This window comes from Gadus chalcogrammus, chromosome 1 (genome assembly GCF_026213295.1).
Source record: "Gadus chalcogrammus isolate NIFS_2021 chromosome 1, NIFS_Gcha_1.0, whole genome shotgun sequence".
Taxonomy (NCBI): Eukaryota; Metazoa; Chordata; class Actinopteri; order Gadiformes; family Gadidae; genus Gadus; species Gadus chalcogrammus.
The window spans coordinates 18,394,147-18,408,695 of record NC_079412.1 but is presented as its reverse complement, the minus strand read 5'-3'; the positions used below and the strand labels follow the sequence as shown (position 1 = coordinate 18,408,695).

General features: G+C 47.4%; 1 protein-coding gene across 1 annotated transcript in view; it reads left to right on the top strand.

Moving 5' to 3' along the window:
- The window catches only part of scube3 (signal peptide, CUB domain, EGF-like 3), a 43,279-nt gene that overhangs the window by 10,838 nt on the left and 17,892 nt on the right, over positions 1 to 14,549 (top strand). Inside the window, exons 2-4 of the mRNA XM_056587427.1 lie at positions 2,942 to 3,064; positions 5,436 to 5,561; positions 13,921 to 14,055. Coding sequence (XP_056443402.1) covers positions 2,942 to 3,064; positions 5,436 to 5,561; positions 13,921 to 14,055 — 384 coding nt within the window. The remainder of the gene's footprint in view (positions 1 to 2,941; positions 3,065 to 5,435; positions 5,562 to 13,920; positions 14,056 to 14,549) is intronic.

Genomic DNA, 14,549 nt, shown 5'->3' with positions numbered 1-14,549 from the left:
CATCTTGGGCATGAGTCAATTACCAGGCCAGCATTACTGAATGCATTTGGCTTTTTTCTCTCCTCCAGGATCCAGAAGAATGTCCTCTGCACTGCACCGTAGAACAGATCGATTCTGACATGTTTATTTTCACGCCAAAGGCTTTCAGGATTAAGAATAAGACCAAGTGAAGCTCAGCTGCACATGTGTGTGAAGGTGAACACTGAATGGGTGGCTGTTTAGGCTCTGTCGTCACTGTGTATAAACCAGGATCTCTGGCTGGATTTATTAGAATTTGTTGTGGAAGTTCTGTTAACACGCACAGCAGCAAACATTACTTTGTGATTTTGTGTCATTCTTTTTGACCTTGATTGCCCTAGCTTGTCTTTATGGCAAATCCAAGCTGAACTATTGCTCTCCCTGAATCATTCTAAAAGGGAAAGCGTAGGCCTGTATTGCTCCCTGTCAAGCATATGATCTTGAGAGATATACAGCCGTGCATAAAATAGGCCAATAACTCTGTTGACAGACATATTTGAATAAGCTTTGCTCCTGTTGGAAAATGTATTGCTTTTTAAGGGAGTTTAAATTGCTTTTCCTGTGAATGAGGTCATCGTTTTTTTGGTAAGGCTTCAATCTTGAATCTGCATTTGGCTGCTGCACATAGGGAGGGAGATATTAAAATGAGTGGAAGACATGACATGCAAGTCATTGTTTTAAATTGAGTTTCAGAATAAGACCTTGCAAGCATTTTCATTTTTGCAACGCTGTCTGTATGAAAAGATATGCAAGTAAAATGAAATCAATCGATGCACCAGATAGGGACATTAATAAAAGAAGGAGTGTAATGCTAAGAGAGTCTATTTTTAAATGAATATTAAACACCTCAGAGCCTTCGAACCACAGCAGCTGACAATGCCATTGATATTTTGTTCTGATTAATTCAACCACTATTGAAAAACTCTTATTGCAATAGCTTTTCCTGCTCTTATCCTGGAAGACAATCAGTGAGGGGGAAAGGCGGTCTGCCAGCCCGGCCCAGGAGAATAGTCATTGTTCCCCTGGAATCAAAATCAATACGGGGCCCAGGAAGCTCCTAGAATCCTAAATTGCTTTCAGGGAGCAGGAGAGATGCCAAGGTGTTACCTGGTTCAAAACCTATACCCTGGCTGCCACGAAATGAACTAAAAGTACACCCTGCTTTGGTGGGAAAAGGTGAAGTGTCGTCTTGGACAAGCTAATTGTCCAAATTACATTTCTTCATTTGGCAGAGGAATTCTCCAGAGCGACCTGCGATTGGATGAAGAGTTGATCCTTGTGGAAGAACCTGAGTGAATCAGATCTACTTGATGAGGGGTGTTAGATACAGGCTGGCAGCTTGTTTCACTGCTGAGGAAGTCCCTGGGTGAATGTACGCCTGGGCTGCCCTCGCTTGTGGAAAGAACACGGATGGAGGGAGCCAGGCACGAGCGGAGTTTGGATTCGGATGCCACTTCCATCTTACACCGTCACTCGATGCAATCATTTGCCGAGCTCAAGGGCGCTGCTCGATAACGCATATTGTTTATTAGCAATCTCTGCTGTGTAATGAACGTAGGCAACCTTGTAATGGAACTTTGGAGTGTCTTAGTGGCCCAGCCCCCTGGTCTGCTAACCAGGGACGACAGCACGACCAGCGTGTGGATCAGGTTCGCCGTTACATCTACATGTAAATGGGACTACTCCTACACAGAAGACCCAGTCCTCTGTCTTCAGAGACGGGGGCACAGATAAGGCTGATGAGGCTGAGCTCGGGGCAAGCAAACCCGAGGCAGGCCCCCTCCCCCGTGCCCCCCCCCCCCCGGCCCCCTGTAGGGACCCTGTGATAAGAGTTGATATGAGAAGCTATGTAAGCCGTGTGCTAAGCTGCCTTTCCCCTGTGCACAGGGGGACGGGGGGACGGGGGGGGAAGAGGGCAGGGGGTGGGGGGGGGGGGGTAATCCCAAACACCTGGTCTAGCTAACTGCGGATATGGTGGGATCAAGAAGCCCCAAATCTGATCCTTCTCCTCCTCCTCACAGTTCTTGTCAGATGCATTTCCATACTTTTCGCCACGTTCGATCAGTTCAGCCTAGTGGGGACTTCAGCGCTCTGGGTGTGATCGGGAACCTTCGATGGGGAGTTTGAAGGCTGGATTAATAGATTATTGTCGGTGTTGTGACTCAATTTTTTTTTTTAGTAATACATCTCTTCCACAGTTTTCTTTCGTTCGATATAAACATCTTGATATTTAAGAGGAATGGACAGACTATCCCCCCCCCCTTCCTCAGCTGAAAGGTCAGCCCAATCAATAACCGACCACTAGCACATATGTCCATTGCTTTCACAGCTGCTGCCCTGCTTACATTTACATCTACATTTAGCAGATTATTTTATCCGACGCGATTTACATAACTACATTTGTCAGAAGAAAGAGACACAAAAAAATATGGCTGTCAGTAAGGACGTTCAAAGAACCAAGTGTCAAGCACTAACAATTGTTAGGTTAACCCATTCCCCGTATACAACAAAGATTGCTAGGAAAAGATGCCACACAATCCTAAGTACTATCTTCAAGTGCAAGGACGTACAGCATACAATAAGTGCGTACATTAAGTGCCAGGACGTACAACATACAATAAGGGCGTAGGAGGGGTGTTTACCGTGTTCTGGAGTTGTCACCTAGTGGTTAATATGATGAGCTTAGATGTTGATCTAAAAATACCAGCATATCTTTCTCTATGCTGTTCAGTTCAATCAAAATCCAATGACTCACTTTCTGTCTTCAAGCATATCCACAACATCCTAATTGTGTACGTGTATGTGTTACTCTGACTTGCATACAAACAATGTGTCTATATGATGCTGTATTGCGTGTGCTGTGCTCTGTGTCCAACTCTGTGTTCTGGATGCTCCATTAAGTCTTCTCTCCTCTCTCTCCTAGATGTAGATGAGTGTGCGGAGGCGCTGGACAACTGCAGCATCGACGCCATCTGCCAGAACACCCTCAAGTCATACAAATGTATCTGCAAGTCAGGATACAAGGGCGACGGCAAGCACTGTGAAGGTAACCCCCCCCGGAACGAGGCAAGCGCTATCTCACCTGGATGGTGAGCGAATGTGTTGTCTATGGATGAGCACGAGGAGCGGGATTCAGCACAGAGAGGGGAGCACTCTGTTCTCGCTGATGGCCTCTGTCCTAATGTATGCCTCTTGGCCACCCGATATGCATGATAAGAGATTGTATCACACTTATCATGTATCATTAGGTGTGCTGTGTGTGTGTGTGTGTGTGTGTGTGTGTGTGTTTGTGCGTGCGTGAGGGCTTTTGAGTGTGTGCGTGTGTGCATGTGTGTGCGTGAGTGAGTGTGTGCGTGTGTGACAAACTGAGCGATGGGGGAAAGAGCCAGGTGCAGATTGCTCCAGGATGGTGTGAAGCAATACATTTTCTTCACTTGTTAGAGAAAGGGAATTAAGATGGTGGATGAAAAGGTAGTAGAAAGTGTGTGTGTGTGCCAGAAGGTCTGGGATGCTTCCACAGCCGCAGGCGGCCAGATAGACACGCGCACATTTTCTAACGTTTTTTCCCTTAAAAAGGTTTTATGTCCTAAAGTAATATTCCAAAACCTCAAAATGTCAGGTTGTCTCTTTCCCTCCTCCTAACTATTCTATTATTTTTTAATTAACTCAGCTGTGTATTTTCTAAGGCTTCCTGCCGGGAAGTTATAAAAGTTAGCTTTATTCAATTTAATTCGTAAAAAAATATGCTACGCTGCAGATTGGATTACCGGTGAATTGATGGGAACAGTAAGATGTCTGCAAAAAGTGTTCTTAGGTCCGTTTAGTAGGAGACAGAGTGCTGAGGGCAAACAGCGAACGCTAACTCAGTTTAAACAAGTGTAGTAAGCCCTGTTCGTTTTGCTTTCTTTTACAGTTGGATCCAAGTTTGGATAATATTAGATAAACAAACGTAAAGGCTATGCTAGGTAAAACGATTAGAATTTAGCAGGTCTGGTTGGTGGAAGAGGATTTTTACATTTCTATACTTTGCCAAAAGCGCTTGTTGCTTTAGACAAGTTCATGAAAATAAGAAATGTACTCTGTGTAGAATATGTATACATTTCTTAACAGTGGTTTATTCCTAGTTTTCTTTTTATCACTAAAACCAGCTAAAATTTGATTGTAAATATTTATCCCTTCAGTGAGATTTCATGAAGGCAGGGTTAATTACCCTGAATGATGTGCAACCAATGGTGCGCAAACAACACAATTCTGCTGCCCTCGTATTTACAAAGACCGCAATCGCACCGCTTGATGTTACGAGCCGTCTTGTTTCCCGAAGCTAATCGCCTGTCAGCTTTTAGATGCTGTTCTTTTCTTCTCTTTTCTTAATGGTTTGCCCGGGCTTAACCTCCTCTGGAGGAGCTCCTGGCGACCGCTGGCCCAGGCCCTGCGTGGTCTTCATGACCACAGCAGATTGGGCCTCCGCTGGCTGAGCCTCAAGGAGTACAAAACGGTGTAAATGTCGTGCTACACCAAAAAATGTTGCATTGAATCATGTTTTTGTAAACATGGATTTGCATGAATAAAAATATTGTACATTTGTCATTTAAAAAAGCTTATATTTAATGTATTCTAATTACTTAACTTATTAACATTTATTTAACGATAACATTTAGACAGAATCACATTTAGAGAGGGACTCAAGAGGCCTAGTAAGCAGATCTGGCCTGTCTCTGGATATCAGATTGAGGTGTGGAGTGAGATGTGTGTGTGCCACAGCACTCCCAGAGAGCTAGAGGGCAGAGGGTTAGTGTCGGTCCCATGCTGCCGTCTGAAGCTAGTTCCAGCCTGAAGCCAGGCTGGGGTCCTGGGATCATTAGCAGCTAATGGACCCATACGAGTGGAGCTGAGTGGAGAGGCTGCTGTGCTGCTGTGTTCTGGCCTCTGCCTTGGTCACTTGGGTACGGCACACAATCAGCTGTCCTGCATTCAGAGTGCCTTGAAACGCTGTGACCACTCTGTTCTGCACACTGTGTCATTCCAGTCCTATAGAAACTATGTGTTGTTATATTAAATTCCCATTCGCTATTTTTAGAAACTTGCCAATGATCACAAAGCATAGGAATACTTTTGATGGGCTTTGATAGTTTGCAGTCACACACAGTTCCTTTGGATAAAAGCATCTGCTCATTGCTCATAAATGTATTGTAAAGCTATATTTTTGGTCAAACAGTATACAAGAATAGTCTTTTAACTGTTTATTGTCAAAAAACGATTGCATTATGGCAGGTCCATGGTTCCCTTAGCCCCTTCCACCACCATGGAACACCATTAATAATATAAAGAAATGAAAGGTCTCTCCTCGCCCTCACCACTCTCTCTCTCTCTCTCTCTCTCTCTCTCTCTCTCTCTCTCTCTCTCTCTCTCTGCTGCAGATTTAGATGAATGTGCCACAGAGTACAACGGAGGCTGTGTCCATGACTGCATCAACATCCCGGGGAACTACAGATGTACGTGTTATGACGGCTTCCGTCTGGCCCACGACGGACACAACTGTCTAGGTACGTGTGTTATGTAATGTAATGTCTGTTTACAATGCCAACTTGTTCAAGTGTGTTCCTATCCCTGCGCTTTATGAAACACTGACCTCCTCTCTAACCCCATTTAGCTGCCAAAACGCTGAGGCTTTGGTTCCCAGAGACTGTAGTGGGCCATCTTGCTCTCAACCTGACATAATACATTGCGCGGCGTTCCTTCTGTTTCTCCGACGGTTGGGTTGTCACATCGTGGCAGGTCATTTAGGTTCCAGTGGGACAGTTAGGAGATTGAACTTTGAACCTTGGTTTGCTATGGTTAGCCATAAGCTATCCCTCTTTTAACACAACGCCAATAAGGGATTCACTTATGAAGAGCTTGACCCTGTGCTCGGAGCTGTCGGGGAGCCGTCAAAGAAGCAGACTTTCCCATGGTTTAATGTTTCATCCGGTGTGCCGTTCACTTCGGCCCCGCCGAGCGCACCGTACACTTAAAACGGATCTCCGATGAAGAGAAAAACACCGCTCCCACCTCCTCCTACGGGCCGCTCAACGCCGTCCTTCCTCTCCTGCTCTATCCCCCGCTGTCCCTTTCGGTGAAATCTACCTTTATTATGTTTGGTTGACCCCCAACCCCCCCCCCCCCCCCCCACACACACACACTCCCTCTATAAAGTCACACCCCTCTGGGTTAAAACCTGTTGAGTGACATCTTAAAACTAGCTTTAGTTTTACCAGCCTTTGTGAAAAAATATTTTGCCACTTTGGCCCAGTTTATCTCTATCCCTCCATTAGGTTTATCTTTTATCTCTATCTTTCCTTTGCTTTCTTCTTCGGTCTTTTCTCTCTCTCTCTCTCTCTCTCTCTCTCTCTCTCTCTCTCTCTCTCTCTCTCTCTCTCTCTCTCTCTCTCTCTCTCTCTCATCTCTCTCTCTCTCTCTCTCTCTCTCTCTCTCTGTCTGTCTCTGTCTCTGTCTCCCTCTGTCTTTGTCTATGTCTCTGGCTCTCATACAAACACACAATCCCGGTCCATACAAGTACGGATGGGGCTATTTTCCGAGCCATTAAGAAAGCCGATTTAAGTTGAATGTGGATCATTTGCTCTGCTATGGATGAGATGGCTCGCATGCAGGTGTGTAATTGAGGTATCTGGCCTTGTGTGGCTGCTGTGGCATTAGACAACAAAGCATCTATCATTCTCTTTGATTGTTCTTTCTTTTTGTTGTAACCAAAGACCCACACACACGCACACACACACACACACACACACACACACACACACACACACACACACACACACACACACACACACACACACACACACACACACACACACACACACACACACACACACACACACACACACACACACACACCGGCTTCTATATAAATAGATTCTTCTACCATTATTCCTGATAGGTTAAATAGCCGCGCTCCTTTCAAAAGTCGCTCAGAAGGGAAAGTCCTCTTGAGACTCTTTTTTCGTGGAGGGGTTGAATTGGAGTCTTAATTCTCTCCCTGCTCCAGTCGGCTAAATAAATAATCCTCACCACAAAGAGGCGAGCGGAGGGGAGTCCTCCTGCAGAGGGTTCATGTTTAGACCCCGGGCTTCCGCTTCCAGGTTTAAGCTCCTTCAGCCCTTGAGAACCGTTTAGTCCCCCTGACCCCCGGGGCTAACGAGGGGAGCTAAGTGTAGTCCAGGCTAGGCTAGGCCCATCACAGCTCACACATGGGTCCAATAGCCACCCGAGGACCAAGCATGCGCCCGATCACAGTGGGAAGCGGCAGTATTTGCAGACTTTATAGTTCTTGGTTGTATTTTCTCCCCCCGAGCTGTTTTTGTAAATAAATAGTCCTTTCTGGTTTATTATTTCATATTCATGATATTCACCATACTTTGTCTGTCATCTCGCTACCCCCGGCGTCCGTTTGTTTCGTAACTGTCAATCCCGTTTGACCCTCAGTGGAAAATTATTTCCTGAGCAACAGCGAGTCCGCGCTAACAAGGGGCTCCCCGTCCCACTCCCCGCGACGCCCGCTCCACATGAATCCACTGTAGTCTGATGATTCAGCATAATGCCGGCGCTTGGCGGCGATGTCGGGCGACAGAGCGTGAAGCAAGAGTGGCGCCCACCTCGCTGAGGAAGGCGTCAGTGTGTTCCCCCCCACCCCCCCCCCCCGTTATGCTAGGCCCCTGGATCGCACAGAGATGTCAGCAATCACCAAGGTGGAAAGAGTGCGATGTTACAGTACACTGGGTCCGCCTGTGCGGAGTGAAATGTCACTCGCTGTATAATTCACCTCCTGGCGAGAGTCATTGTGGTCTCTGAGAGAGAGAGAGAGAGAGAGAGAGAGGGAGAGAGAGAGAGAGAGAGAGAGAGAGAGAGAGAGAGAGAGAGAGAGAGAGAGAGAGAGAGAGAGGAGAGAGAGAGAGAGAGAGAGAGAGAGAGAGAGAGAGAGAGAGAGAGAGAGAGAGAGAGAGAGAGAGAGAGAAAAGGAGCCACATTGGAGGAAATGCAGCGAGGCAATGAAATCTTTCAGTAATGAAGGATGGATCGAACTTAATTGTTGCAACTCTCTCATGACGGTGTTCAAGAAATAGTTATTTCACAATTGTTTCCATTTTCAAGTCTCTATGAAAATTCAATGTTTGTTTAATCCAAAACACACATCCTCTTGAACAATGGGTAGCAGATGTATGGAAAGTGGCCTGTTTGAGTCCTACTATAGAACCGGCTGCGTGGCGGCATTCACAACTCACAGTATATACGAGTTGTGTTTTAAGATCCTTAAGAAAAGGCTACATTTCTGGCTCTCACAGAGGTGATTCATTAGCAGCGCTCAAGTGGTCGGTGTGGTGCCAAATATCATTAGCATCTGTACAAACACCACCGCATGGATTTCAAACCACAAATCTTTCTTTAACCTTTCGGCCCGCACCTGGAAAATTACCACCGATCCTATTCCTGGGGTCGAGGCTGCCGGGAAGATGACAGCCCAATGGATGCATGTCGGTAGAATGCATCCAGCAGACTTTCCCCCCCAAAACATAAAAAAGCATCACCTCTCTAAGGTCCGGCCGACCGCTGTAATAACAACAGCGGCTCGTTCAGGGGAAACCGAGTGTGTTTAGTTTTTGTTACAGGGTGATATGCCTGCGACGCATGCGGGCTGGCGGACCTCTGCGCCTGCTGGGATCACACCACCTTGCCGGTTCAATTGCATTGTCCAGCTCTTCATTAGCCCTTGTGCTTTTTCAGCTCCCAAAATGTGTCCCTCATGTTGGGCGGGGGTGGTGGTGGCAATCTGTGCCTCAACACCGAATCGCAGCTCGGAGGGTTGTGTTCCGTTTTTGAGTCCTATTGACCAACAATGATTTGATTTGTATTGATTCAGTGGGGCTCAATTCCCTGCACAATCTATAGGGAAATGAACGTCCTTTTACTTTACCCTTCCGCATAGTGAAGGCGTGATTAATCACGCAGAAAAACGCCAATGGAGGACTTTAAAGTCAGTGTGTAGCCGCAAACCATTATAAGTCACTCCTAAAAACACATGTTTTTAGCTATGGCTGTATGATTTACACGCATTCATTGAAGGATGCAGATCAAAATATCTGCTTTGTTGTAACCCTTAATCCAGAAGCTCCTGGTTAGTGCCAAGTGTTGTTCCTGATTGAACACGTCTGCTGGATAAGCCCCCTCCCTTTAACCATCAGCACCTCCCCCATGTTCGTGCACTTATAATCCTGGATGGTGATGTTCTAAGGTGGGCTAATCAAACACAGAGCTTTCCCACTGATGAATTATTGACCAGCGGCTGATGGGAAAAGGTGAGGACCAAAGACCCTTGCGTTGTCCAGCCTTGGATCCGGTGGGAGCTCCAATGCGTTCCTTGAAGTGAATTCGCCAGTCCTTTCATGGCGGCGATGGTAATCTCCGGCAGTCTTCGATGGAGCAATACCATTTTATTTTCTCTTCCTGATGAAATTGCCTCAACACCAACAATGCGTCTTCGTGACTCTGACTGAGACATCTTGGCGACAATCTCCTGGCTCGATTTTGTGAAAATAGCGCTCTGGTCGGAACCTCATACCCAGGGGATGGCAGCACAAACACCGCCTCGGGTTAGGCGTCTTCACCGTCTCCCCCTCACATCCCCACCACTGTAAATGCAAATAAATCATCCGTTTTCTCTGGGTGAGCAGTCACTTTGCTGCTGTTGTTGTTGTGACGGGCAGGGGATCAGGTTTCGACAGGAGAGTGTCAGGACGGCTCGGGGAGCCACAGGGAGCGAGACGACGATAGATCTGGGATCGGTGCATTAGCTGCCCCCCCCCGAAGAGAACGTCAACAACAACTGCCTCCGACGGAACGCTCAGCCTCCCCCCCCCCGTCTGTCCGTCCGCCACGGGAATGAACGAACACAGCTGTGCCCACTGGTAGGGCTTTGGTAGAAACTCAAGCTTGAGATTGGGTTTAGGGACGTAAGCACCCGGCCCTGCGGAGCCGTCCGGACAAGGCCTCCTCTCGTCTGCTTGGCACGAGGCGCTCCTCCTAAACACTTATCCCCGGGTTTGTTTTTAAAATACTTCCAGACTTGTTTTGGAGAAACAGTGAAATACCATTTAGTATGACCTTAGCTCAAAGTTTTTCTTTGAGGAAAGAACCCTGGAAGAGATTGGAAGCCTAGCCCGAAGTCTGTGCTTATTTACCCGAGCGGTAACCTGGGCGACGGGCGGAAAAGTCAAGGCGGCCTGAGTTCAATCAAAGCTGTATGAGTTGTGTTTATAAAAAAAGCACAAGAAAAAATCCATCCTGACTGGCAAATTAAGGATGAGATTTTTTGTTTATATGATGGCTGTGGATTTATAGTTGATTTTTAAACAGGGGTATTAGGAGCAAAGCGGATAAATATATGAGGCCCATCTTATTTACTGGAATATATTCGTCCACACCCAATTAAATGTTTTATGGATTCGGTCCATAACATAAGTCAATCAAGAGCACTGGGACTGGGTGTGTGCGTGTGCGTGCCTTGTTAGATAAGCAGTCATGGGTTTATGCAACACACCACTAAGCACAACCTGATCCCATCTGGACGAGGGTCTGTGCTCAAATCTAGCAACCTGTACATGTAGTACTCCTTGTACTTCAGCAGGGAACAAGACAGTCCCTTCAAAGAGACGGTTTAATTCAGCTTGGCAGTTGGCATTCGCAGTGTAGCTGTCATGTTCACTTTGTTTCTGATGCCCGGCAAGGCCAGGCCATATTCCCCTCCCGCCAGCAGGGGGTTAAGCTTTGAAGACTTGAGGCTCTTCTAACCGCTGACGTCACAGCCTGGCTACGATCAGCTGTCTGCTTAAAGTTTGTGTGTGTTGTGAAATCCTGCAAACGAGGAGCCAAAATAGGCCAGACTCGGCCCTCTCACCTCCCTGTCTCTGGCCTGTGTGGAGCTCGTTCTGTCAGTCGGACTGGATGCAGTCCCCCAAGCAGGGGGACTGGATGGATGCAGGGATCGCTCAGAGGACAGACGGGACTGGTTTTACAGCCTCCCCTCCTCATCTCCCCATCCTCTTCCTCCCCTCACACCAGGCTCAGCAATAAATGGTCTGGGAGTCAGTGAACCTTTAGTGTTTTGATTCTTTTTAAACGACAAACGAAAGACTTGAGTGTTTCTCCAAAATACGGGTTGAGGAGTTTCTGTAACTTAACCACCGTGTTTACATGGCTCCAAAGCTAAGCGCAAGGCCAAATGTTATATATACAGTCAAGGCCATCTGAGGAAACCAGCGGACATGGCCTCCGCAAACACAACCAATCTCTTAATCTTACTCTGTTTGAACCTTGCTTTCCGCTTCGTCCGTTCAAGCGCAGCAAAGACATGTCATTTTTCAGAAATGGGGCAACTCTTTTTACCTTATTAAGATCATTTTTTTCACCGTCTCATTAGAATTAGAACAACCCAAAAAAAGTAACATTAGCTCTTTGGCTAGCTTGTGCCAGAACCGCTTTCCGCTTGGAAATATTTGTTTTGGACACCAGCCTTGCCCAGCACACAACACAGGCAATTATAGGAGCTATTTAAACAGAAGAGATCTACTGACAGGCAACGCCTCATTTAGTGGGATGAAGGAACCAGGAAATGAAAGTTTCATTGATGCACCCCGGGGTTTGGAGAAGGAATATCCCCATGCCCTTTGAGGTTAGGTGAATACTTCATGGACATTTTGGCACAGTGTTAATGACTTTTGTGTTTGTATAGCCTTTTTCTATTAAGAGTTTGGGGTTCTGTGCGTGTGTGTTTGGAGGGGTGTTCCTGTGTTTAAGTGTGTGTGTGTGTGTGTGTGTGTATGTGTGTGTGTGTGTGTGTGTGTGTGTGTGTGTGTGTGTGCGTGTGCGTGTGCGCACACGCATGCCCATCCTCCGCCTTACTTCCTTACCTCTGGTGTCTGTTTCCCTGTGCATGTGTCAGAGTGTTGCACTCTGAGGCAGTGGGGCTTTTTAAAGTGCTCCTAGCAGTTTATCTGCCAAGGTGCAGCTGTACAGGGCTTTAATGTGCCAGTATGCTCCGAGCTCTTCCCCTCCACTCCTGCCTCTTTCATGTTGCGACGGCGCTCAGAGATGCGACTATTAAAAAGTAACTAAAATCAAGGCTGACCAATCTGGGCGACAGACCAAAAGTGCTTGCCTCTTTACTTTCACCTTCAAGTAAATCTAGAGAAAAACATAAATAATTCCAACACATTTATTGAAGGGACGTATCTTCACCTGGCTGCAAAGTGACTCAATTCCCCCATGGCGGGAGCGGCTGAATGAGAGTAGTTTTGACAGGGAAGAGGCAGCAGTGTTGGTTAGCCGTGAGCACAAGGTACAGGACTATCAGGCCCCACTAAGGAGGTCAGCATGGTGTGCTGTCCCTTGGCTAGCCTCACCTCTGCTGCGATGTCGCCAGGTGTGACACACACACGTATACACTTCGGTATGTGCAGCCTCATCCATGTGTCTCTCTCCGTTCTGTTGAGAAGAAAAAATACAGGACCAAGTTTTAATTTACTCGACGAGAATTTCCCCCCCAGAAAGGAAACCTAATCTAGCGGCCTGCTCAGTCTGGAAAAATAGACAGTAAATTAGTTTCGCATGACGGATTGTAAAAAAAAAAAAGAAGAAGGGGGGAAAAAAGACATTGTGTACACAGTAATCTCGGACCCAGCAGTCCTACCACTTTATAGCCGGACTTCTGGGGGAGACGGCACAGAGCCTGGGCCGGAAAGCAGAAACTTCATTGCTTTCTGTTTCGTTACGGACATATTCGACTGAAGAAAGCGAATTTGCACAAGTGGAAGAAGCCTTCGAAGTAAACAATAATAAATATATGAAACGCAGACGATATCTTGCTGATATTGCCATGCAAGGACAAGAAGTTCACTCTTTCAACGAAAACCTGCCATCTATTGGGTAACAGCGATGAGAGCGAGAGCCTCACTCTGATTGACTGGAGCTCTTTGTACACCGTAAGGCCTCGGCTATGTTTGTAAATCAATTACCGCCCAGCCAGGGCCAGACTGATATTCATTACGAAACGCAAACTTTAATATCTGGAGAGTGTCCCCCCCAACGCTAGGCCTGGGGAGCCGTGGGCGTTTGCTTTGGTGAGTGACTGTGCCCAGTAGAGCCAGATCAAGGCACCCAGGAGACTCTGGTGTGGAGACTGGAGGCCGTGTGCACTTCAGCTCACGTTGTGTGTCCTTCTCCTCATGCTGCACTCGATGCACTGAACTTCCTCTCCACTCACTCCGACGGCCACTTCTTCATACCTCCCTCCACCCCCCTCCTCCGTCTCCCACCACCTCCTCCTCCTCCTCCTCCTGCTCAGTCCTCCTCTCTCTCCCTCTCTCTCCCACATTCTTGCCGTCACGGCTCTGACAGACACTCGTCATCGGCAGGTACTCTGGCCCCGGCTGGATCGGGTTTCCTATTTGCCGGGAGGATTGTGCTGTGTCTGCATTTATTTGGAGTTTTTTTAGGGCTTAGTGCTGCCGCGCTCTTTTAGGAGCGGAAGCTGTGCGCTGCCATGTCAGATAAGCGTTAAAACACTCACACACACCCAAACCAACACCCACACACACACCCTTGTAAAGACGAGTCCCCCCCTTCCCCCAAAGAACCTCCTTCTCCTCCCCTCCTCGCCCTTTTCATTCTGTGACCTTTGCGCCCGAACTCTGAAGCCCGTGCTGTTTTATTCAGGTGGGAAAAAAGTCGAAACAGTCTTCGACTAGCCCCCACGGTTTTGTGTATGACCCAAATTGGACTTGACTGCTACTCTCTCCATGTTGGTGTTCAGGGCTCTGTCTCTTCCCGTGTGTAACTCGTGTGTTCTCCTGCCAGATGTGGACGAGTGTGCGGAGGGCAACGGGGGATGCCAGCAGATCTGCGTCAACATGATGGGCAGCTACGAGTGCCGCTGCCGGGAGGGATTCTTCCTGAGCGACAACCAGCACACCTGCATCCAGAGGCCCAAAGGTGAGCATCGCTGGGTCCTAAACGTGTCCACCATGATGCTGTGCAGTGGACACCATGACCACTGTGACCCTGGCGCTCACGTGAAACCAAGCAGAGCCAGAATCACCATAGTAATGTGCGGTTGTATCGTCACGAGTTAAGAAGTGTGCGTTAGACCAACTCGTGTTAAACATGATATGAAGTGTGATTGATTGATGATGCTATCGCATGCACCCCAGCCCTGTTGCCCTTCTTTCAAAGGCTGCGCAACCAAGATGACTCCTTTGAGGCAGCAGCTTTGCAACCGTTGCCGTGACCTGCTATGAATAAAGCGATGCATTGGCACGGATTAAACTTGTGCTCGAGAGCGAGAGCAGGCCCCGGCAGGTCCTGCAGCCAGAACCCTGAGCAAAAGTAAACATTTCTTGAGTCCTGACAACAACCAGGATAAATCACCTCCTTTCTTTTTTTTTTTTTGTTCTTGTTTCCCGTCAATCCTTTTCAAGCTGAATCAA